The 27,156-nt window shown below is 37.2% G+C and overlaps 1 protein-coding gene across 2 annotated transcripts; it reads right to left on the reverse strand.

The window, feature by feature from the left end:
• Positions 1-207: 207 nt before the first annotated feature.
• Positions 208-25,176, reverse strand: LOC109434146 (selection and upkeep of intraepithelial T-cells protein 8). 2 transcript variants are annotated; one of them, XM_019710870.2, is made up of 4 exons: positions 24,917-25,176; positions 9,325-9,405; positions 2,578-2,925; positions 208-2,225 (listed from the first exon to the last, which is right to left on the reverse strand). In XM_019710870.2, the coding sequence occupies exons 2-4, from the start codon at positions 9,401-9,403 to the stop codon at positions 1,912-1,914; spliced, it is 741 nt and encodes a 246-aa protein (XP_019566429.1). In that variant the 5' UTR covers positions 9,404-9,405; positions 24,917-25,176; the 3' UTR covers positions 208-1,911. The 2 variants fall into 2 exon arrangements, with proteins under 2 accessions (XP_019566429.1, XP_074193207.1); XM_074337106.1 differs by lacking the exon at positions 24,917-25,176 and adding an exon at positions 10,571-10,778.
• Positions 25,177-27,156: the final 1,980 nt, after the last annotated feature.

The following is a 27,156-nucleotide window of genomic DNA, read 5'->3' on the forward strand; positions in this document are numbered from 1 at the left end:
CCTTTTATCATTGATAAAAGAGTGAGATCAAAATAAATACTTCTAAATATTGTTTTTTGCCTGCTGTGTTTGTTTTCTTCCTACCTCTCTCCCTACTCCTTCTCAGATACTTTGCAGGTTTCTCTTAATCATCTAAAGGACATCTAAAAGGTGAATGCTAGAAAATTCAGTTCTAGGATTCTTTGTTGTTGTTTTTTTACCCTGTTCTTATTCCTTTTGTGATCTTGTCCAGTTTCACAGTTGTAAATATTCTTCTTAGGTTGAAGACATTCACATTATGTCTCAAGCCTGGTCTCCTCCACAAAACTTTAAACTCTTATATCTAAGTCTTAGTTAAAATTTTCACTTTCAAGTCTTATATGTATGGTCTTATCTCTAAGATATGCTCATCTCACAAACTTACCCATCATCTCAGTAGATGAAAACTTATCTTTCATGACTCAGGCTCTTAACCTTGGAATCATTCTTTATTCCTCTCTTTCTCTTTCATCACATATTCATCCATCAATAAATTCCATCAGCACTACATTTAAAATATACATAGAATCTTACCAATTCTTACCATCTTTTCTGCTATACCTATTTCCCAGATCATCGTTATAAACTCCTATCTAGTCAGGGTAACATTCCTTTTTTTTTCTTTCCTTCTCCAATCCATGTTTGAATACTCCAAGAAAACTGGAGAGAATTTTTACAAGAAAAAGTTATGCCCTCAATCAGGCTAGAAAGAGATTCCCTGATGTGATATCTGAAGACACAACACTACTCCTGTAATCAACCTTGATTTCTCTGCATAGGTGTTAGCTAAAGGTATCTTTGTCACACATAGGACATAGCCTTTTTCTGTCTGGCCTTTGATGTCCACACACCGTGCTTCTGAGGAGTGACATATTGACCAATAATCAGTAAACCTGTGCTTTACTTCCACATTTTACTTACTCTTGGTTTGACTGGCTTTTCTTAATATCTGTCTACCTATAAATGGCCATAATAATCCCTCCTTACTAAATTTTCAGGAAGTTTTAAAGACAGTGTTAGTACTGAATACATTATGGTAAGCAAAGATTTTTGCTTCTACTGATACATTTGAGAGTCACAAAAACCCATGAAATATGGTTATACTCATTTCTAAGATGAGAAAACTTAATCAGGAAGGTAAATGACATCTTTTAAGTCACTGAGCTAAAAACTTGTTAAGCTACCACATGAATACTGTGAATGAAAAAGGGCATCTGTAATAAATCAGTGACCAAAAGTAACCTCAAAGGGTGAGCTGATCATAAAGTTCCAACTGGGCAGGTCATGGTGGGGAGTCAGGCCTCAGGCCTATAACTAATTTAGTAAAATACTTATCTTTACCTTAAGCAAGCTCTGCTCATTGCTCTTGTGCATCTAGATTAACAAACCTGTGAAATGCCAGAGTAATTCTCTTTTTCAGACCCCTATTCGGGGAAACCACCCTCAAGGGAGTACATCATTTTGTTAAGTATCCTGTAGTCTAATCACAGAGATTTCCCTGGCTTGCTTTCTCCCACCTTCATTTAATCTTTCTTACGTTTCCTCCTTAATTCCAAACGTATAAAAATAATGGCAAAACTGTCATTCTTGGGAGCATTTGAGATATTGCTTCCTGGCATGTCCTCAGTTTGGCTCAAATAAGCTCTTATAAAAATTCTCTACAGGTTTGGATGTTCTTGTGTTGATAATATTGTGAGGGTCTAATGAGATAATGGCTTCTAAGTACCTTTAAAGCTATAATGTGTATTTCAGTTATGGGTTGTCATTATTCTTCTAAATTTTTCTTCTAAAGCCCTCATCTCAGCACCTGACAACATCTGTGGTACCAAAATTCATAACAATTATAATGCTTTTTAATATTAATTATCTTATTAATTTTCTCTTTATGTTGCTTTATTGACAACCAAACCCTGCCAAACACTCACCAGCTATGATGATATTTGTATGTTTCCCTTCACCTATTAGAGGGTTGAGAATGTAGCAAGTCACATTGCCCTGTGATTTCTTTCTGAGGAAAAGAGTCATCTTCATGTGGAATAATCCAGCTCCATCCTTTGAATAGGATATTGATGAATGTGGAACTACTTCTCCCTTGTTGTCTCTCCACTCCATCTGGGGCTGTGGGAACCAGCCTCCTGAGTTACACTCCACCATGAGTCCATTAGTGCCAGGAGTGTGAACATAGATCTGCATCTCTACGCCCAATGCTGGATAAATGAGACAGAAAACAAGACGGTTATTGTATTGAGGTTGAATTGAAAGTTGAAAGGAAAAGAGTCTCATTAATCTTGTATTCTGCAGTATAAGAAGGGGTAATACTCAAGTCCACATCCAAGCAACAAGTTAGACTATCGCTGGTCACTCAGCACTAGCTATTCATTGCATAGTATATCTTTCAGTAGATATATGTGGTTTTCTCACTATTTTTAATACTTGAAATACTCTATAAAATATTTAAAAAGACAAGAAATAAAAAGAAAAAATGGATACATTTTCCACATATTTAAGCTCATGGAATCACGAGGCCATTGGCATGCAGTGTTCCACCATAAACCTTACCTGCCACACTCAGGTTCATGCCGGCCACATCACTGAAGTCACTATCCTTAAATGAACACTGGTATGGTCCATTATCAGAAACACTGATATTATGCAGTCTGAGAGTCACTTTGCCCTCCCCAATGGCCTCTTCCACAAACTCTATGCGATCCACATATTCTGGGGCAGCTTCTCCATTCACTTCATGGCCACCTCTGTACAGGTGAACAAGCTTGGACTGGTTACCCTTGAACCAGCCCACCTCCATGTGTTTTGCACTTCGTGGTGGGGATAACTGGCAGCTAAGCTCAGCCTGTCCTCCTACTGTAGCCATGAAGTGTCCAGTGGACGTGGTCACTGTCCACTTTTCTGTAGAGAAAGACAGAGAAATAGGATAAATTTGAGGACAACAACATCTTTGTTGCTATACATTGAAGGACTCACTGTATTCTTCCCATCTGACCTAACCATTCTAAATACCTAGCTCTGACTATATCTATTTAAATCAATATTTTATTTTTTGAAAAGACCAATGTTACTACATTATTCTCTATAACATATACTTACTTGGGTTCCGGGAACTTAGCAGAGCAGAAAGTGTAAGAATCTGACTCCCTACTTAGACAACAATTGCACTGGCAGAATCTGCCTGATGTAAGCATTTTGTAATTCTGGAATCTATTGAAGGCCTTTAACTTCCAGAGGAAAGCTTGGATGGTAAATTGTATTAATTTTGGTCAATTTTAGCTCATATCACAGTAGAAGCTACCCATCCCCCACCCTCAGCCCCATGACAGGGAGCTGTGAAACTACACCTGAAGCTATTTTCACAAAGCTTTTGGGAGCCAGTTTAGGCAAAAGGACTCTGTCCTTCAAATATTGTGGCTCTCTGCTGTGATTGCTGTTTGCTGCTTCCAATCACAGAGACTGGAAGGCAAAGAAGAAAGTAGACATTTTTCTTGTACCTTCTCCTATTTTCTTTCAAGCCCCTCCCTTCTACCTGAATCCAGGGAATTGAAAGGATCAGTATCCTTTCATTCAACACTTTATTTTTCTTTTTGCCATTTATGGGAGCCAGACATTTAACATTAGAACATTCAAAAGAAAGTGCATATATGGGGTAAATTAGAAAGTGACCACACATGCCCAGGAAAAGGCACATGCTCACAAAAGACCTTAGAAAACTTGACGTTTACACCTCAGGCTGATCCGTTGCACACAGACAGCCTACAACAATAAAACAAAGCAAACACAATAAAGAAAACAATAATAAAAAGCCAGTAGTACTGGAGAAAAAGGGGATTCAAATGTCCAGTTTTCAATTTAAAAATCTCAAAACATATAAAGAAACAGGAAAATATGGTCCATTCTAAGGAACAAAATAAATAAACAGAAACTGTCCTGAAAGAAGACCTGATGACAGATCTACAATTAAAGACTTTAAAATAACTGTCTTAAAGATGGTCAAAGAACTATGGGAAGATGTGAAGAAAATCAAGGAAAAAAATGTATGAACAAAATATAACTATAAAAATAAAGACCTGTAAATCTAAAAAGAAACAAAAAGGAATTCTGGAGCTTTTTGAAAAACACAACTGAAATGAAAATTTTACTAGGGGGATTCAAAGGCAAATTTGAACAGGAAAAACAAAAAACAAAAAACAACCAGTGACTTTAAAGACAGGACAATAGAAATTATGGAGCCTGGGGAACAGACAGAAAAATAGATTTTAAAAAGTGAAAAGCACTTAAGGATTTGTGGGATTTCATTAAGTAGATCAATATATTCATTGTGGGAGCTCCAGAAGGAGAAGAGAGAGAAAGAGAGAAAATATTTGGAATAATGATGGCTGAAAACTTCCCAAAAGTGATGAAAGATGACTATAAACATCTATGGAGGTCGACAAACTCTAAGTTTGATGAACTCAAAGAGAAACACATCTAGACACTTTATAGCCAAACTTTCAAAAGACAAAGACAAAGAGTCAATCTTGAGAGCAGCAAGAAAGAACCAACTCTTTACGTATGAGGGATTATAAACACATTTCTCATCAGAACTTTGGAAGCCAGATGGCAATGGGACAATATATTCAAAATGCTAAAATGAAAAGAAAAAAACACACCTATATTAACCAAGAACCATATATTAACCAAGAACCAGCAAAGTATCTAGAAGTGAGGGAGAAATTAAGACATTCTCAGATAAACAAATCTGAGGGCGTTTGTAACTCCTGGATCTGCCCTACAAAAAATACTCTAGATTGTTACAGTAACTTGAAGTTGTATAAAGAAATAAAGTACCCAGTAAAAGTAAATACATGAACAATTATAAAAGCTATTATTACTACAACAATAGTTTCTAACTTCACTTTTTGTCTTCTATGTGATTTAAGAGTCTAATACATTAAAAAAAAACAACCCACAATTATTAGTCTAACAGCTAGCATTATCGTAACTTTGGTTTATAGGTCCACATTTTATATTGTATAATATAAGAAACTAATGCATTTAAAATAATTATTAGTTTATGTTTTAGGGCACACATGTATAAAAATGTAATTTTGTAACATGAGCAAGTAAAAGGGACAGGTACAGAGAACCTACAGAAACAGAGTTTTTGTATGTTATTTAAGTTAAGTTGTTATATATTCAAATTAGAGCATTATAATTTTAGGATGTTAAATGCAATCCCCCATGATAACCACAAAGAAAGTAGCTATAGAATATATTTTTAAAAAGGAAAAGAGAAAGGAATTTAAACATTTCAATATAGAAATCAACTAGAAACAACAAAAAAGGTAATGAAGAAAATGAGGAATAATAAAGCTATAAGGCATACAAAAAATAACAAAATGACAAAAGTAAGTCATTACTTTAAATGTAAATGGATAAAATTCTCCACTCAACAGGCAGAGTAGGCAGAATGGATAAAAACACATCATCCAACCATATGCTACCTCACTTTGGATCTAAAGACTCACTTTAGATCCAAACAGTCAAATAAATTGAAAGTGAAAGGATGGAAAAATATAACCCAGGCAAGAGGAAAAAATGGTGATGATTGCACAACATTATGAATATATTCAATATTACTGAGCTGTATACTTCAAAGATAGTTAAAGCTATTATGTGTATTTTACCACAATAAAAATTTATACTTGATAGAAAATAAAACCACACATAGTAAAATGGATAAAAACAAAGAACAACGGCAATAAACAGAAAACAGGAATATATATATTAGATATTAATCCAATTATATCAATAATCACTTTACACGTCAGTGGTCTAACTACACCAATTAAAAGACAGATTGTCAGTGTTTCCAAAAACAAAATCCAATGATATGTTGTCTACAAGAAACCCACTTTTAATATAAAGAGTTTCAGATTTCCAAGAGGAAAAATGTGACATATACAAAACAAGGAATGTTATTCAGTCTTAAGAAGGAATGAAATCATGTCATATGCTACAACATGAATGAATCTGGAAGATAATAAATTAAATACGTGAGTCACAGAAGGACAAATACTGCGTAATTCCACTTAAATGAGGTATCTAAGAACATAGTCAACTTCTAGGAGTAGAGACTAGAATCATAGTTTCCTATGGTTGAAAGAAGAGAAAAATGGGGAATTGTTTTTCAATAGGTGTTTTTAAAAATAACACTATACTGCTTTATGGGTAATGCAAATACCTTATAATAACCAAGAATTCCTAGTATCTCGCTCCAATTTCTTGCATCATCGTTGTCATTTACTTCACTTATACATAAACTATAATCATTGATTACATTGTTGCTGTTATTATTTTGAACAAAATATTACCTTTAGATTAATTAAAAATAAAAAAACAAAAGTTTTAATGTTGCCTTCATGTCTTCCTTACCTATTGCTTTTTTTTTTTTTTTTTTAATGGAGATCTGATTTTCTGACCTGTATCATTTTCCTCCTCTATAAAGAACTTGCTTTAACATTTCTTGAAAGCTCTGTAAGTGAACTGTTTTTGGGGGTTTTTTTTGTCTGGCTTCTTTCAAGATTTTTCCTTTTCTTTAGTTTTCTGCAGTTTTAATATGATGTCTCAAATTAGTTTTTTAGTAATTTATTCTGCTTGGTATTCTCTAAGCTTCCTGGATCTATGGTTTGGTACCTGACATTAATTTACATTACTTTAGGAAAATTCTCAGTCATTATTATTTCACGTATTCTTTTCTATTTTTTTCTCTTTCTCTTCTTTTTTTTTTTTTTTGTAAGGAGGGCACAGCTTATAGTGGCCCATGTGGGGATCAAACCGGCAATGATGGTGTTATCAGCACCACGCTCTAACCAATTGAGCTAATCTGCCACCGGTTCTACTTCTAATATTCCCATTACATGCATATCCACAGCTCTTGGATTTTTCTTTTCTTTTTAAACTCCTTTTCTATTTTCAGTTTTGGAAGTTTCTATTGGTATATCCTTACACTCGGATATTCTTTCCTTATTCATGTCTCATCTGCTAATGAGCCCATGAAAGGTATCCTTCATTGCTATCACAGTGTTTTTGATCTCTATAATTTTTTAATTCTTTCTTAGAATTTACATTTCTCTACTTACATTGCCCATTTGTTCTTGCATGTTGCCTACTTTTTCCATTAGTATATATATATATATATATATATATATATATATATATATATATATATATATTAAAGTTTATTGGGGTGACAATTGTTAGTAAAGTTACATAGGTTTCAGGTGTACAATTCTGAATATATCATCTAGTATATATCACATTGTGTGTTCACCACCCAGAGTCAGTTCTTTTTCCATCACCATATATTTGATCCCTTTTACCCTCATTTACCACGCCCCTCCCTCCTTTACCTCTGGTAACCACAAAACTATTGTCTCTGTCTGTGAGTTTTTGTTTCTTCATTTGTTTGTTTTGTTTCTTTGTTGTTTTCAGTTTTATATACCACATATCAGTGAAATCATATGGTTCTCTACTTTTTCTGTCTGACTTATTTCACTTTGCATAATAATCTCAGGATCCATCCGTGTTGTTGCAAATGGCATTATTTCATCATTTTTTTACAGCAGAATAGTATTCAATTGTGTATATGTAGCACATCTTCTTTATCCGATCATCTATTGAAGGACACTTTACTTGTTTCCATGTCATGGCCACCATAAATAAAGTTGCAATGAACATAGTAGCATATATATCTTTATGGATAAATGTTTTCAGATTTTTTGGGTAGATACCCAAGAGAGGGATTGCTGAGTCAATGGTAATTCTATTCTTAATTTTCTGAGGAATCTTCACAGGGCCTTCCATAGCAGCTGCACCAATCTACATTTCCACCAACAGTGTATGAGGGTTCCTTTTTCTCCACAGCCTCTCCAACACTTGTTATTATTTGTCTTGTTAATGATTGCCATTCTAACTAGTGTGAGCTAATATCTCATTGTGGTTTTTATTTGCATTTCCCTGACAGTTAGTTATGTTGAGCATTTTTTAATATGTCTATTGGCTATCTGTATGTCCTCTTTGGAGAAACGTCTGTTCATGTCCTTTGTCCATTTTTTAATTGTATTGTTTGTTTTTTTGATGTTGAGTTGTATGAGTTCCTTATATATTTTGAATATTAGCCCTTTATCAGAGGCATTGTTTGAAAAAATCTCCTATTCGGTTGGTTGCCTCTTTATTTTGTCAATGTTTTCGTTTGCAGTGCAGAAGCCTTTTAGTTTGATATAGTCCCATTCATTTATTTTAGCTTTTACTTCCCTTGCCTTTGAAGTCAAATTCATAAAATCCTCTTTGAACCCAAGGTCCTTAATTTTAATACCTATGTTTTCTTCTAGGTAGTTTATTGTTTCAGGTCTTATGTAGAGCCCTTATTATATTAATCATAGTTATTTTAAATTCCCAATTTGATCATTCCAAAACTCTTGCCATATCAAAGTCAGGTTTTGATGTTTGCTCTGTCCATTTAAACTGTATTTTTCTGCCTTTTAGTATGCCTGACAATTTTTTTTGAAATCCAAACATGATGGATTGAATAGAAGGAACTCTTGTTGGAGGCTTTTTAGTGATGTGCTAGTAGATGTAGGGGGAGGGGAGGTATTCCGTAGTCCTGTGATTAGATATCAGTCTTTTAGTGAGCCTATATCCTTGACTGTGAAGTTCATAAGTGCATCTCAGTTTTTTTTCCCTCTTAGGTGGGCTGGAGTTAAATATTTCCCTATTCCTTCTTCAGTCAATCTGACAAAACATCAATAGGTTAGGTGCTGGTAAAATAGTCTCTCTTGATGGCAGACCTTGTTAAAACAGCATATTTCAAAATGGGTACTCTTCCCCATCTCCTGTCTAAAACATGAGTGGATTCTTTTCTCCAATATTCATATATGACAACCTAGGAAAGATCCTGGAGGCAAAACTGACAAAAGTAAGTTATCCCATGACTGCCCCTCTCGGAGTTTTAACTCTTAGGCTGGTCCACACTGAGCCTCCAGTAATTCAGTAATTACAGTTTAGATCTTCTACCCTGGTATTGGTTCTCATAGAGGTTTCTGGTCTGGGAGGTTGTGAGTCTCTAACTCTCCGCTTGACTAACTCTCCCATATGGAGGGACAGAAGTTTGTCCTATGACCTTACTTCTCTGTTGGAGTTCTTGATTTTCTTTTTTTTCCCAGCTCTTTTACTTGCTGTTAAGATGAACACTAGGAGTCTGTCCTCAGTTTGTTCCATACCTGTGACTCAGTAAGAAAAAGTAGTTGTTCTTACCTGACATGGATGTCATCACTTGTAGGAAAAGAAAGCTCACACAGTACCCAGAAAAAGAAGATGATTTAGGCTTCATCATGCCTGGAAAGAGGACAAGAAGAAAATCATAGACTATGAGGTATTGGGTAGGAATTGTCAAGATACACAAAATTAAATTAAGAACAGGAAAAGGGACAATCTTGAGACTCTCCTTTTAGAATATAAGTCTTCTCTGTGCTCAATAAAATGACCATATTCCCTTAAAGTGTTCTGATGAGAAGAGGCCTTCTCAGTCCCTCTCTCTCACTAATTCCCATTCTGCTATTTCTCTCTCTTTCACTTTGAGACCTAACTTACTAAATGAACATTTCCTCCAGCAGTTTTAACAAATGGAAGAGAAAAATATTCTAAGTGAATGAATTGGGGGAGGAAAGAAAAAATGACAAGCACAAAAGCATGAATGCCTAAATGTGCATGGTAAAGTAAGGAAAGTATATTTTGAATTCATGCCCTTGAAAAATTGAGATGAGAGAGAACAAATTGTGGTGGAACTAAAAAAGCTTGTTAACAATTTCATATGTTATTTATAACAAAAGAGAAAAGCTGCTGAAATATTAATTGGACATCCTGTGTTTTATCTGGCAGCCATACTCAAACTCATCATAGTCACAAATGGGAGTTGAATCACAGAATCAGTAAGTAATAAATAAAAATAAATAAATAAAAAAAACAACCACAGAAAAGTAGTTCAAACAATATATGTCTTAAAGGGAAATGTAGGACTTTATTCAAATCATAGCCATGTACTAAAGAAATGAGTCAAGATCTGAAGGAAGAAATTCCTTTGGTCCTGGACACTAACAAAATCTATCCACTATTAAAGAGAGGGAGAGAGAAAGAGAGAGAGGGGCTTATTTGGCTTATATAAAGCCAATGTGAAAAATATTTAAAGTAATGGTGCTTTACATTTTATTATTTTACATATCTGACAAATATGACAAACAATTATCAGCATCATTGGCCCATTAAACTATTCATATCCCAGTGTGTGGAGGACGTAGGTTGGCATACCACCCAGAAAAGCAGATTACAAATTCCAAATAGATGTAGTAATATCTAAATGACTCATAGTGAGTCTGGTGTCTCCCTGCTAGACCGTTCCTATTCATTATCATTAACTTAAACCTTGACTCTATGAAAGAGAAATACTCATTTTTAAAAGCAAGCTATAAGAGAAATAAAAGCATATGTCCATATTAAGACTTACGTGCAAGTGTTAATAGTGGCTTTATTTGTAATAGTCAACAATTGGAAGTCACTCAAAATGTTATCTATGATGAATGGACAAGCAAGTTCTGGTATATCCGTAGATGTAACATACTCAGCAATAAAAAAGAATGATGATATACTCTGGTTTCTTTTCAAATCGTGTGAAAAGAATGAACCATTTTTACACACGTGTGAATCCTAAAAGGATTGTGCTGTGTTAAAGAAGTCAGACAAAAAAAATTGTTTATAGTATGTGATTTCATGAATATAAAATTCTACAAAATGCAAATCATCCCTATAAAAGTAGACCAGTGGTAGCCTGAAGAGAGGAAAACGGAGAGAAGGGAACAATTACAAAAGTGCATGACTTTTCCATCACTTTTGGGAATGATGGATATCGTTTATTATAGTTAGTTATAGTTTCACAGGTGTATACATATGTAAAACTTAAATAATCACCTTAAACATATGCAGCTTGCTGTATGTCATTAGACCTTAATAAATCTGTTGTTTTGTAAAGTCTACTTTTAAAATTACAATCAAAAATCTTAGTAATAACCTTTTAGAAGCTGTTTATATTTAAGAACTATACCATTTATATCAGGTCTAAAACATTGGTATCATTGTAAGTTTTCTTTGCATTCTTTACAAAGAAACTGGGGGAGGGGCACCATTTCTGGGACCCAGGGCAGATAGAACCCGTTTTCAATTATTAGCAATCCAATACTAAAATCTGAAAGCATATCTTCTCCTTTGAAACACCTCACTGCCAGTTAACTTTCCAAATCTCAGATATCACTATTCTGTGATGAAAAGATTGGCAAGGCATTACGGAATTAGAACTAAAAGACCCACTAACACCATGTTTTAGGAGGCTGGATATTGCATGGTGCCTAACCATAATTCACAAGTGATCACTTACTTGAGTTCCAGAATGCAGAGAAAATTTTTTCCAGGTCCTTCAAAGTCACCACAATGTCTGAAGGTGATTCAGCCGTACTCCTCCACCAACTGTTGGTAATAGATACACTCAAAGCAGGTACTCTGTTTAACCTGAGCTTCCACCTATTGCCTGCCAGCAGAACTTTTTTTTGCTGGCAATCTGAAATCGATATCCCCTTACAGGAAAAACAGCGAGGTGTCGGTTTCACATTATAAAATCTCAAATCCGTTTGCAGCTACACCTTGCATTACCCAAGAGAACTCAGTGTTATAGCTGCAAGAGACAGGTCCCAACACGACGTGCCTTAGTCTGAGATGATATCTGAGCTAAGGAGTCTTTATGTATTTTCCCCTGGAGTTTTCCTTGACATCATGAGAATGCTGGGATGAACATAAGGGGAATTCTTGCTCATCTTAATAGTTATATACCCTTTAAGTTATCTTTGTAAACACAATTTAGAGTTTCATCTTACTCATCCACACCAACTGAATACTTACTGTGTTTTCTCCTTCCCCTTTCAGTTCTGTTTTCTTCCTGAAAACTATATTATATTCAATTTAGAGAAAAGTGTAGAATAAGCACTTGGAAAATAATTTTCAAAGCTTTATTATTATTATTATTAACCAGACACTGGGATTTTTAAATTAAGAGGAACCTGGATGAGGCTTCAGTGGTCTGTGCTGGAAATTATCTGGTCCATAGGGGACTTTCAATGATCGTGTTCTAAAAAGGGGTCTGGACATAGACTACTCATACCACAAAGTAGAAAGTGTATAAAATGAGGTTTAGGGAGTACAAAACTTATAAGCTTATAAGGAGAGGATCATAGGCAAAGTTCTGAATTCTACTTAGCTCATAGAAAGTTGGGCTTAGGCTACATATGGCTGGACTGCTGGTCTCAGGGTCGGTGCTCCCTAGAGAGGAACCCACTCCTGCTGTAATGCTCTACTTTTAAGGGAGGAAAAGTATGTGACTCTAATACAAAAGTGACTCAGGAATTAAGGGGGCATGGTAGGAGAGGGTAAAGGGGGTCAAATATATGGTGATGGAAGCAGAACTGACTGGGTGGTGAACACATAACGCGATATATAGATGATGTATTACAGGATTGTACACCTGAAACCTATGTAGTTTTGCTGACTATTGTCACCCCAATAAATTAAAAAGGAAGTGACTAGTCTTAGACTATTTGGTTGTGCCAACTCAGACCTGCTGGTCCATCTCTGCTGAGCTACTGACTGAAAGGAGAGGGTTGGAAATGAGCCTCCAGGGCCATCTAAATTTCCTCAGTACATCTATGACACTTGAAGGTTCAGTAAATATTTCTTTCCCTTTTAAGTCACTGTCTGGGGAATACTGGAGAGCTGTTTGGGGGCATTCCTCTATATTTGTAAAAAGAAGAAAAATTCATCCCAAGTCTCAAGAGTACTCATGTATTTCATTCAGGGTAGGACTACTTAAAGTTAACTGAGTTCTATCACCTGTCCAGACCACCCCTCGATTTGGAATTTAGCAGGACCAATCTGTTTCTGAACCAGAGCAAAAAGTTTCACAGGGATCCGAAAGTTGCTATTCTTTCATTCATATAAACTTTAGAATTGTCTAACAATTTATTATTGTAAAAAGACCTGCTGGGATTTTGATTGAAAACAATTGACATATTAAGACTTCTGATCTATAACTATGGGTATCGATCAATTTAATTAGTTCATCTTTAATCTACCTGAATACTAGCAATTATAGTAACTTTTTTTGTTAGACATTAGGGTTTTTTTCTTACTGGAAATCACATAATAAAATGCTGTCTTAGAAGAGGCTTCTGGGAAGTTCCACAGACTCTAAAATATAAAATTGTACACAGGAAATTTATTGGAGTATACACTTGGGATTAACAGCAATGATCAAGTGAAAGAAGTAGGACTTAGCAGGAAGAGTTTTAGAATTGTAATGGAGTGACAACAAAGGTCAGTCCTGCAGGAAACTAGGATGGCTCTTTAGGGTTGCCCCACCATGACACAAAGGGGGTAAGGCCTTTATACCACCACAAAGACAGTCATTGGTACAGGCTGCCCTTGTACCTGAGGAGGGTGCAGGACCTTTGATGAAGGAGCTGGCTTTGGCTGAGGACAACTCACATAAGGACACTCAGCGGAAATCCCAACAACTTGGGGAAGATCTGGGTGGCCCACCAAAGTGACAACTACATACCACCACAGGCACTACTTGGTCCACACACATTATGTAGTGGGTTCATCTAGGAGTCTGGATGCTCTATTTTCCTGCTGACATCACCGCGGATCTTAAGGGTACAACTAATCCTTATCATCCTCTCCCCTTTCTCCTGCCCCTTCTCGATTCCTCTCACTTTCTGCTTTTACTCTCATACCTCACAGCATCTCTGTGAGCCTATGTAGCTCAGCCAGTGTGATGACTGAGATTCTTATCCCTGAAGTGTGTAAGACCTTTATCATCATGACCTTCTCAAGGTATGGCTGTTACATTTTCCCGTTTTCTGTTAATATTTGGCAAGGGGAAAGTTAAAGAGGCAAGAGGGAGCTTTTAGAAGTAACAAAAAAGTTCTGTATCTTGAATGTGGCAGGGGTTACATGGTGTACATTTCTAAAATGCTTCAAGCTATGCTTAAAATGGGTGCATTTTACTCTATGTAAATGATATTTCCATAAAGTTAATTTTTTAAATTGAGCAATGAAGTAACACGTGAAGCCCCAATAGGTCATCTGGGTGCCAAACTATGTAAATTATACACTAATAACCTTAAGTGTGTGACTATTGAAATGACTCATAAGACTTAGTTTACACTCACAGCTTTAGGATATAGTACAGTAATAGCAGATATAGACTGAAAGGGGTTTGGAGTTCTCAGGAACAGGCTTCTTGGTCCACCCACACAGGATATACATTGCCTCCAGATCTTAAACCTCCACGGTGTTTTGTGAAACACTTCAGTGCTAGGAAGTCCCAAGTCTGCCCGGGGTGGGAATCTCATGTTGAACTGTTCACATAAATCTATTCTAGCTAAGTGACCAGACTTCATCTTGGAACCCTAACATCCCTCGATCCCAGTCTCCACCAAAAGTGGGTTCTAATCTTAAATCATTACTAAGCAATAAATACAGGCTGATACTTCTTGACTATAACAACTCAGATCCATGGTTTCATAACATCGTATATCTTTAGCTAGTAGATTCTATATCATTTACCAAGGGTTAACAACACTGAATGTAAGCAATCAGTTAGTCTCAACCAGCTGAAATTAACCAATGCTATAAACAAACATGTTCTTTCCTACCTCCATTGTGTAATATTAGCTCTACCTCTTCTTGATGTAAGCATAAATTACCCCTACCAACATAATAGCAACTTTCCTCACCTGCTTTTCTCCTGGAATTAGAAACCCAAACACTGGATGAAACTACTGATTTCCAGCTATGATAAAGTAACAAAGACAGGGCCTACCTATCATCAATAAACAATGGTAATCAAGAAAAATATGTGAAATAACTTTTTTTTTTTTAAGTTTAGAAAACAGACACAAGAAAATCAATGAGGCAAGTCCTACAATCAGCTTTCTGGAGGTAAATTATTTTGAGGTTAGAGGAACAGAGAACACAAACAAAACACAAAAAGGGCTGGCTGAATGGAAAAGACAAAATAGGTTTCAGGGAAGCTAAGGTGGCAGGAAGATGTAAGGCTGAGTTTCAGAAAGAAGAGAACTATAAATAAAAAGAGCTCCAGAAATCTTCAAATAAAGCCCCTTGAAAAAATTCTCACGATTCAATAGCACATATGTAAAGTGAAACTGAAAAACTGGGCAAAGAATGACCAACATTGCCTTAATACCAACACCAGACAAATATACTACAAGAAAAGAAAACTGTAGACCAATATCCACTATGAACATTCAAACAAAAACACTTCACAATATACTAGAAAATAAAATTCAGTAGTACATTAAAAGGATTATAAACCATGATCAAGTGGGAGTTGTTCTTGGATTGCAAGGATGGTTCAACATAAAAAAATAATTGATCAAAGAAACAAAATGAAAGGAAAAAAACAACATGATTGGGCCGGCTTGGTGGCTCAGGCAGTTGGAACTCCATGCTCCTAACTCCGAAGGCTGCCAGTTTGATTCCCACATGGGCCAGTGGGCTCTCAACCACAAGGTTGCCAGTTCAATTCCTCGAGTCCCGTAAGGGATGGTGGGTTCTGCCCCCTGCAACTAAGATTGAACACGGCACCTTGAGCTGAGCTGCCACTGAGCTCCTGGATGGCTCAGTTGGTTGGAGCGTGACCTCTCAACCACAGGGTTGTTGGTTTGACTCCCGTAGGGGATGGTGGGCTGCACCCCTTGCAACTAACAACGGCAACTGGACCTGGAGCTGAGCTGCACCCTCTACAACTAAGACTGAAAGGACAACAACTTAACTTGGAAAAAAGTCCTGGAAGTACACACTGTTCCCCAATAAAGTCCTGTTTCCCTTCCCCAGTAAAAAACAAACAAACAAACAAACAAACAAACAAACAAACAAAAAACCCTTCCACAAGGAAGGAAACCTCAGCAGTTAGGAAAAACACAGCTCTCACCACCACCACCGTCTCTTCTCCCCCTCTTCCCAGTATTGTTAAGCACTTAAGTCATTTCTGGAGGTCTATTGTTATAACTAGGTTATAATGGATATTAAGAAAGGTCAACTTGTACATAATAATAGAAATGGAATCACTTAAAAATGGAGCCGAAGCTGCCATGCCAGAGGGACTGTTTTGGATGCCTTAGGTCTCAGAACTTTGAAATGTTAAAACAGGGCAAAATAACCTTTGGACAAGGCCTAAGCAACCTTGTGCCCAGAAGAGTGTTTGCAAAGATGATAAGAAAGCAGTTATGACTACTGGACCGATGACTATTGGACTGAAGATTTAAAACTTTGTTTAGGATTATCATCAGTGTTATCTGCACCAATAGAAATGCCTTCCTTCTGTTGATGAAGTTGTTCCCCTTTTCTTTCTCATAAATATCCCTCGCCTTGTCTCCTAATGGGAACACTATTTGGGCTTCTGCCTGAATCAATGATTCCCCATTAGCCATTCGTATTGATTTCAAATAAATGATCTTTTTTTTTTTTTTTCCTCTCACTTTGAAAGCTTTTTATTTTTGGGTCAGCAAACTGTTATATCTATATTTATGATTACTTGGCTAGAAATAATTCCTAGAACTGTGAAATCACTGGGCTAGTAATTTAAGGCTTTTCATACATATTGTCCAATTGTCTTCCAGAAAGGATGCAGAGATTTACACTCCCACAACTGCTAATCATGGCAGTGTGAGAAAGAATAAACCTCTACTGTATTAGTGAGAGAAGAGTGGTGTTCAGTGCTTTACAAACCGTTATTTCATTGTAACTCACTGCAGCCCCATGAAATGGAAACTTTTGTTAACACCACTTCACAGAGGCAAAAACAGCCTTAAAATGTGAGTAGAAATGCCTTGGGTGAGCTGTAATAGATACACCATATTTTGCCATGTATAATGTGCACTTTTTTGCCCAAATTTGTGAGGGAAAAATAAGGATGTGCATTCTACATGGGTAGTACTAAATCCATATCTGTATAAATGTTTTTAATTCTTTTATTTATGCATATGAATTAAAAGTGCAACTTTAGAAAAAAATAATGATATCCGTATGCAAAATAATACCCTGGAATAAGATAATCAGTTTTGTTGAACTTACTACGAACTTGCAAGGAGAAAGAGATCTTGGCCTTCTATGATGCGTAAATATCGTAAATTTGTTACCACTATATAAAATTTCCTGTACCTTGTATCTGTTCTTGTGTTTTGTAATTATTTGTTACATAACAGTTCTTGTACCACGATATGTTAAAAACTAAATGCTAAAATTCCTTTATAATTAAAAAAAACAAGTACCTAAATGTAAACAAATAAAAATTTGAATTAAAAATTAAAATGAAATATTTTTTCCCCCGAGACTGTGGGCCAAAAACATGGGTGCGCATTATACAGGGGAGCACATTATACATGGCAAAATAGGACATAACATGAGTGAGAAATAAACTTTGGTTATTTAAAAAAAAAGCTTAAGATATTTGCTTGAAGTCATACAACTGGTTAAGTGTCAAGTACTCAGTTTTAGGGATGTCTGACTTCACTCATCATGCTTTAGATCACAACTGGTTTGAATAGAGATTTATAGAGATAATATCATGGCTTGAAATCACAAGAGATCTACTAATTAGAGGTAAGTTTGCATGAGAATGCTGCTGGTAAAGCCCCCAGGTCCCTTAGGGCTTTGAGCATATGTATGTTTATCTACTGATGATCCATTCATTAAGATAAAATTCCTGGAACCCACCTGGTTGGCCACCTGGGAAGAGCAGAGAGGGTTCCTAAGGACAGCCTGGAGAAATCCTCCCCCCAGATGCATCACAAAAACCTTCCTACTTCCCCCAACTACTGATTGGCCCTTTGTCAATGCCAATGCCTTCCCAATCATGATTTAAGGTTTCACCCCACCCTACCCTGAGAAATTAAAAGGGCAGGGCAATAAAAGATCAGATCAATATTACATACTTTAGAAGTAATGTCTGATAGCATGAAGATATTTTACTCTAAAAAGAAAACGTGGTCCTTCTTTCCATAATTAGGTTTCGGCTATGTGTTTGGCTGGCATTATGCTGGCAATAGCATGATGAGCAAAATCAAGCCAATCTCTGCTCTGTGGGGCTCATGGGAAGAACATAAATCTTTGACAGCACAAAGCAAGGGGTGGGTACAGCATGCAAAGGCCGTGCAGTGGGAAAGAACACAGTGCACTGGCAGGAAATGAAAGACCACAGTGAATGGAGAGTAGAGAGCAAAAAGGAGAGGTTTGACGCAAAGTGAAGCTGTAGGGCAGACTGCATGGGGATTAGTAATTTTTATTAACATTACTAGAAAAACATTGATAATTTTAAGCAGAGTGTAGGATTTGGTAGTGACATGCTCAGAGTTATGTCTGGAAAGGGCTCTCTGGCTTTAGGGTGGAGAATGGATTGGAGGATGGAGGAAAGGCCAGACCAGTGAAGCTGCAAGCACTTAAGTCAATTAACAAATGGTCCCTCTGGCCTGCTCCATGCCATGCCCCGCACTGGACAGAGCAGAGGGGACGACCTCATCCCCATTCTCAGACAGCTCGCTGTCGTTTCCTCAGTCCACATTTTGCCCCTGTCCAGCGCTCCTTTGGGGAAATACCCTTCTCTCCTCTCTTCATACCCCTTAAGGCTGAAGCCCAATCGATAAATCCTGGCTTTCATAGTCCTCTCTTCAATTACTAGCCCAGTAATTTCACACTTCTAGGAATTGCTCCCAGTGAAATAACCAGAGATACAGATATAGCAAGATCTGCACTTAGGGAGAAAGAAAGTAACACAGAATACCACCCCCTTCTCCCCTCCTTTTACCTTTTAATTTTTTTAACTTAAAAATTCTAAACCAATTTTTAAAAGAAACATTGTTTTTTTCCAGTAGAAAAGCCAGGGTATCACTAGGTTTATTCACAGACAGGGCTCCACTCTTCACACCATAAATCACTATAGTTTTTGTGGTCCCCATGGAAGTAGAGAGTACAAAAGTTATGCTATGAGATTCTAAAGATATTCTGATAAGAGGAACATAAGACCAGTGAGAGCAGTTGTTCATTCACTACAGGATCCCCATAACAAGTGCTAAAAGAATGACTAAAAGATGACATTACCAAATCAGATGTTCCTTCCCTTGTCAATTTGTTTTTCCAGAGGCTTAAATGCCAAACTTCTTCATTTTTGCAATTAAATATAATCTTGATAGTCGATTCAATTATAGCAGGTAATAAGTTCTCATCTTTTGATTCTCTGAATAACATTAGTTCTCTTTACCAAATGTGATAGTCCTTTAGCTAATGTCTTGTTTAGACCATGCAATACATTTGTTAAGAACATGGCTAAGAATTGAGCTAAAAGACTAAGTCACTAGAGACCTGCCTCCAGGTTGCTATAGTATTAGCATAAACTATTACAAGTCCACCAAACACATTACTCTATTGTGTCCCCCAGAAATTTTGGAAAACATCGTTTTGAAACCCCAATATGAAAAAAACCCGTCTGCAGTTCTCACCACATAATTGGAGCCAAAGAACAACTTAATTTTTTCTTCAGTAAGTTCTCTAAGATCTATCAGTCAATTAATTCTGAAAATAGAGGCAAAGCTGCAAGTCTAACATGTCTTGGGCATCATGGCTCCCACCATTGCTCTTATCTCCCTCCCAGTATTCGCAGCTCATCTTTAAGAAGCTGTGAGTCTCCACCGATGTTTAAGTGTATATGGGTGTATGTTGACACTTATGCATTTGTCCACCTTGGAAGGAGCCGCCCCCCTCTTTCCTGTCCCTCTTGTCACCCCTCCCTGGGCTCCAGCCCTGGTGGGGCCACTCTATTCTCTCTCCTCCACCAGCGTTTGAGATGATGTTCTTCCATGGACCAGCCCCGCACTATTTCCCCACAAGTCCCTGTTCCCCTAGTCAGGAACCAATCCTCTCTTCTTGGACCCAGCCAAACCTGTTACAAAGGAGAGGATTGTTGCTCCCAAATGTTGATTAATTGCGTTAATGTGCTGAACATGCCCACAGCATTTCTTGCCTCATTGGCTCCTGTTATCCTTCTACTTAGACTCTGTATTCTCTCCTTTTCAATAAAACCCTGCTTATTCTTTCTGCCAGCTCAATCCAACCTTCTTCAGAAGGCCTGGAATAATGTCCGCACTCATGTGATGTATCCCTCCTTTAACTCCCTCATCAGCATGATATAAACATTTCAGAGTAAGAGACCCACTGTTGACATAAGAAACAGCCAAACCTGTAGAGAATTGTTATGAGTTTATTTGAGCCCAATTGACACCATATGATGGGGAGCAAGAACTCAGATGCTCCTGAGAGTAAGTTTTTCAGCTTCTTTTATACATTAAGAAGAGGACATGAGGAAAATTAGAGACAACAAAGCAGGGATTAAATTACAGGATAGTTAACAAGATTATGTGCTCCTTGAGGGTTAACTTTCAAGGGGTATTACTTCTGGAATTTCAAAGGTGTGCTAACCTAGATGCTCAAGAACAATGGACCAGGTTGGCTTAAAACCTTTTGCTAAAGAAGGTATAGGCATGGGCATGACTACCTACTGTGACCTGCCTGGTTAGGAATTTCTGATCAGGTCACTCTGTGAGGGTACTTTCCACAGAACCCCTTTTTTTTTCCATCCACACCACCCCGTTTAGAATCTAAATTCTCTACCACAAACAAACCATTTGGTCATTATGAGCTTGGTTTTCTCATCTGCAAAATCTCAAAGGGATGTTGTTGAGGATTAAATCATATTATAAGATGCTTTGCCTCAGGTTAAACACTCAAAAATAAAAGCATCTGTCAATGTGATTTATATTTCTTACTGAATTCTGGTCACTTGCATTTTAGCATTTATGAATTGATCTTTGCTTCCCTCTATACTCCCCACCCTTCTTCCACTGTGAGCTCTTTGGGAGACAGCCTGACTAATTCATCTATAAATGCCCAACCTCAAAAGGGGGCTGAGATGGAGAGTGCTCAGTTATTACTAGCACTAATTCATTACATAAACTAAAGTTGTGTAAAATTCTGTGCTATTCAATCCACAGGCTGCTACCCACACATAGCTGTTTATATTTAAATTAATTAAATTAAATTTAAAATTTTGTTCCTCAATCACACTAGCTACATTTCCATCATAGTGAAAAATTCTATTGGACCACACTGTGTAAGGCTAAATACAGAGACATACTGTCTAACAATAACTCAGATTTCCAGGTGTGGAAGCAATCTCTTTACTCAATTCTAAAAAGGCTGGAAGTGCCACCAAATGCTTTAACTCATCATTAAATGTGAACACTGGAGGATGATGCTGAAACCTGTTCTATTGCTCCATCTTCTGTCCAACTCTTGATATTGCACATTCAAAGTAAGTAATTCATAGCGATAAAAGCCTACAGTAAGAAAAAAGAAGAGCTCAAATAAATAATTGAACTTTATGCCTCAAGTAACTAGAAAAATGAACAAACTAAGATTGTCTCAATAGATGAAGAAAAGCATTTGACAAAATTCAACATCTTTCAATGATACGTGAAACCTCTCAACAAATTAAATATAGATGGAGTCTACCTCAACAAATTAGGCATAAATGGAATGTATCTCAACAAAATAAAATTCAAGGTATTTATAATACAAAAATCAGTTCCTATGCACTAAAAATAAACTACTCAAAAAATTAATGAAACAATCCCATTTACAACTGTATTGAAAAAATAAAATATTTACAATAAATTTAACCAAGGATGACAACTATAAAGCATTGATGAAAGAAACTGAAAAAAACACAGGTAGAAAGATATACCATGTTCATGTTCATGGGTTGGAAAAGTTAATACTGTTAAAATGTCTATGCTACACAAAGCAATCCATAGATTCAATAAAATTGCTATCAAAATTTCAATGGCATTTTTCACAGAAATAGAAAAAAATTCCAAAATTCATATGGAACTACAAAATACCCCAAATAATTAAAGCTCTCTTGGAAAAGAAGAACAAAGCTGGAGGCATCCCACTTAACTGATTTCAAACTATAGTAATCACAGCTATAGTAATTACAAAGCTACAGTAATCAAAACGGTATGGCATTGTCATAAAAATAGACATATCAATGGAACTGAATAGAGAACTCAGAAAATAACTCACACATATACGTCAATTAATTTAGACAAAGGCACCAAGAATACAAAATGGGGGAAAGATAGTCTCTCAATAAATGGTGCTGGGAAAACAGTCACATGCAAAAGAATAAAAGAGAAGAACCACTAAACACCCCAAATAGCCAAAGCAATCTTGGGAAAGAAGTACAAAGCCATAGGGATCACACTACCCGATATCAAACTATACTATAAGACTATAGTAATCAAAACAAATGGAACTGGCATAAAAACAGACACATAGTTCAATGGAGCAGGATAGAGAGCCCAGAAATAAAACCATGCCCATATAATTAATCTATGACATTTGAGGCAAAAATATACAATGGGATAAAGACAGTGTCTTCAAAAAATAACACAGAAAAAAACTGGACAGACACATGCAAATGAATGAAACTGGATCACTTTCTTATACCATATACAAAAAACTCAAAATTACTTAAAGACTTAAATGTAAGACACAAAACCACAAAACTCCCAGAAGAAAACACAGGCAGTAACCTCTTTGACATTGCTCTTAGTAATATTTTTGTTTATATGTCACCTTGGGCAAGGGGAAAAAAGAAAAAAATAAACAAATGTGACTATATCAAACTAAATATGTTGCACAGCAAAAAAAACCTCAATAAAACTAAAACATGACCTACTGAATGGGAGAAGATACTTGCCAATGAGACATCCAATAAGCAGTTAATGTCCAAAATATATGAGAAACTCATACAACTTAACACCAAAACAAAACAAGAAAAAAACAATCTGATTAAAAAATGAGCAGAGGACCTAAATAGACGTTTCTCCAAAGAGGACATATAAAAAGATGCTCAACATAACTGATCATCAGGGAAATGCAAATCAAAACCAGAATGAGATATCATCTCATACCTGTCAGAATGATGACCATCAATAAATCATCAAACATGTGTTGGCGAGGATGTGGAGAAAGAGGAACCCTATTGCATTGTTGGTGGGGTTGTAAATTGGTACAATTGCTATGGAAAGCAGTATGGTGATTCCCCCCAAAATCAAAAGTAGAACTACCATATGACCCACAATTTTATTTTTGGGTCTTTATTTGAAAAAATCCTAAACACTAATTCAAAAAGACATATACATCCCTATGTTCACTGCAGCATTATTTACAATAGCCAAGATATGGAAGCAACCTAATTGTCCATCTATAGATGAACGGAAAAAGATGTGGTATATATACACAATGGAACATTACTCAACTATAAAAAAAACCACAATGAAATCTTGCCATTTGTGAAACATAGATGGACCTAGAGGGAATTATGCTAAGTGAAATAAGTCAGAGAAAGACAAATACCATATGATTTCACTTACATGTGGAATCTAAAAAACAAAATAAACAAGCAAAACAGAAACAGACTCACAGATTCAGAGAACATTTTGATGGTTGCCAGATGGGAAGGAGTTGGAGGGATGGGTGAAAAGGGGGAAGGGATTAAGATGTCAAAATTGCCTGTTATAAAAACAGTCATGGGGATGTAAAGTACAGCACAGGGAATATAGTCAATAATATTGTAACAACTATGTATGATGTCAGATGGGTACTAGATCTATCAGGGTGACCATTTCATAAGTCATGTAAATGTCTAATAACTATGTTGTACACTTGAAACTAATGTAATGTTGCATGTCAACTGTAATTGAAATTAAACTATTGTTAAAAAATTATTATAAAATAAAAAAGAAAACACTGTTCAACTTCAAAAAAAAAAAAAAAAAGAGTGAAATAGACCCTTTCTTACACCACACCCAAAAATCAACTCAAAATGGATGAAAGACTTAAAAGTACAATCTAAAACCATAAAACATAGGAGAAAAGTTCCTTGACATTTGGCTTGGCAAAGATTTTTTAAAATCTGACACCAAAATCACAAGCAACAAAATAAAAATAAACAAGTGGAACCACATCAAACTAAAAAGTGTCTGCAGCACAGCAAATATAAAATTCAACAATATAAAAAGGCAATGAACCTATGGAATGGAGAAAATATTTGTAAACCATAAGGAATAAGGGGTTAATATCCAAAATGTATAAGGAACTCTTACAATTGAATAGTAAAATAATAATAATATTAATAATAATAACCCAATTAAAAAGTGGACAAAAGAGGAGAGCCAAGATGACAAAGTAGATAAACACTGTTCTTCTTTCCTTCCATGAACACATTAAAATGACAACTAAATTATAGAACAATCAACCTGGAGAACCATCTGAAGTCTAGCTGAACAGAAGTTCTATAAGGATATAAAGAAGAAGCCACATCAATGCCGGTAGGAGAGGCAGAGACACAAAAAGGGCTGGCTCCACACCTGCCTGTGGTGGTTGAGAATCGGGAGGGATATCTCAGCCACGGAGGTTCCCCCCAGAGGAGTAAAGGACCCCAGTCACAAACAAGTTTCTCCAGCCCAGATTACTGGTGTCAGGAAGAGGAGCCCTCACAACATCTGGCTGTGTAAAAACAGTGAAGATTCCGACCATCTGGGTGGGATGGAAGGTGGCAGGAAACCCAAATGCCCACGCACAGACTCACTCACTCGCAGACACTCACCTTGAGCTCCAGCAGAGGGACGGTGACTCAGGAGGCATCAGAGGCATATGGGGGGCAGACTGAGGTGCATGGCTTTGTGGCAAGGGCTGGAGAACGTTCAGCATTTTTTTCTGTGAGGGAGCCTCCTCCAGTGCAGCTGGCAGGCAAGCACCATCTTTCCTATGTTGAGGCCACCCCCTATGTTTATGGCCAAATCTGAATCTGATTGGTCTTGTGAGCTCCACAGCTCTTCTCTGTTGAGTCACTGAGTTCCCATCCCACTCAACTTCCCCAACGCCAGAGGCATTTTCTCGAAAGCAGTCAGCCCTGCTGACATTGCACTTTTCTTGGAAAACTATCAGCCTGGGTGTCCCAGGCGGGCAACAACTGGCCTTGGTATGCTCTGAGACTTTTGCTGTGTTGCTCCAGGCTCAGCATTGGCACAAAACCAGAGTTTTCATTAAATTCCTGACCACAACTCTTCCCATTCTAGTAACTCCCTGAGACCATCCCTCACCCAACTCGAGTACCACACGAGGCTTTATCAGTGGTTGAACCTTAAGGGACCTGGCAGGTGGCAGCAGGCCTCAGGGTGTCCTGGCTTTTTGCAGAGCTTCCCAAGGTCTGGTACTGGTGGTAGCCATGGTTTGCAGCATGGCCTTTCCCACCTGCCTCCAGGTTTAGCACAGGCAGCAAAGAATCATAGATCTTTTTTTAGCTCCTACCTGGTATAGTCCCCGGCTGGTCACAGGCTGTGGGTGACCTGGGCCTGTACTGGAGCCCCTCCCAAAAGGCCCCAGAACCAAAATACCTGGAGGATGGCTTCAGACCACAGCAGAGCACCACCCAATTAGCCTCACAAGTGGCACACACAAAGCGTGGTCTCAAAAGGCACCAGAGCCTGCTGGGGCAAATCCCACTCAGTAGGGTAAGCCTCCTGCACAGCAGCCCATAAGCTGTGGCTGTGGCCAAAGCCTACAGCCAGTCAGCCTGAGGGCCAATCCTGCCCATTGTTGTGCCAATAGCAATCAAGGCTCAAATATAACAGGAGAGCACACACACCGCACACAAAGGACACTCCTGGAGCACCCAGAGTAAGTGACCAGAGAGACTATGCCAGGGCCCCACAGGGCACGTACTATGTAAGGCCACCCAGCCAAGACTGGGAGACATAGCAGATCTACCTAATACATAGAAACTAACACAGAGAGGCAGCCAAAATGAGGAAACAAAGAAATGTATCCCAAATGAAATACATCCCAAATGAAAGAACAGGAGAAAACTCCAGAAACAGAACTAAATGAAATGGAGGCAAGCAACCTAACAGATACAGAGTTCAAAACAATGGTTATAAGGATGCTTAAGGAACTTAATGAGAACTTCAACAGAGAGATAGCAAGCATAAAGAAGGACATAGAAACCATAAAAAAGAACGATCAGAAGTTAAGAATACAGTAACTGAAATGAAGAGAGCACTAGAAGGAATCACCAGCAGACTAGATGAAGCAGAGGACTGAGTCAATGACTTGGAAGTCCAGGTAGGAGAAAACACCCAATCAGAAAAGCGAAAAGAGAAAGAATCCAAAATAATGAGGATAGTTTAAGAGACCTCTGGGATAACATCAAAAGTAACAACATTTACATCACAGGGGTACCAGAAGGAGAAGAGAGAGAGAGCAAGGGATTGAAAACCTATTTGAAGAAATAATGACTGAAAACTTTCCTAACCTGGTGAAGGAAATAAACATACAAGTCCAGGAAGTGCAGGGAGTCCCAAACAAGATGAACGAAACAGGACCACAGCAAGACACGTCATAATTAAAATGGCAAAGGTTAAAGACAAAGAGAGAATCCTAAAAGCAGCAAGAGAAAGACAACTAATAACTTATAAGGGAGCCCCCAAAAGATTGTCAGCTGATTTCTCAACAGAAACTTTGCAGGCAGAAGGGATTGGTATAAAATATTCAAAGTGATGAAAAGCAAGGACCTAAAACCAATACTACTCTACCCAGCAAAGCTATCATTTAAAATCGAAGGAGAGATAAAGAGCTTCCCAGACAAGTAAAAGCTAAAGGAGTTCATCAACACCAAAACAGTATTACAAGGAATCTTAGAGGGACTGCTTTAAGATGGAAAAAAAAATCAAAATTACGAGTAATAAAATGTCAATAGCTACATATCTGTCAAGAATTACCTTCAATGTAAATGGATTAAATGTTCCAATCAAAAGACATAGGAAGGCTAAATGGATAAGGAAACAA

Source organism: Rhinolophus sinicus, linkage group LG06 (genome assembly GCF_036562045.2).
Source record: "Rhinolophus sinicus isolate RSC01 linkage group LG06, ASM3656204v1, whole genome shotgun sequence".
Lineage (NCBI taxonomy): Eukaryota > Metazoa > Chordata > Mammalia > Chiroptera > Rhinolophidae > Rhinolophus > Rhinolophus sinicus.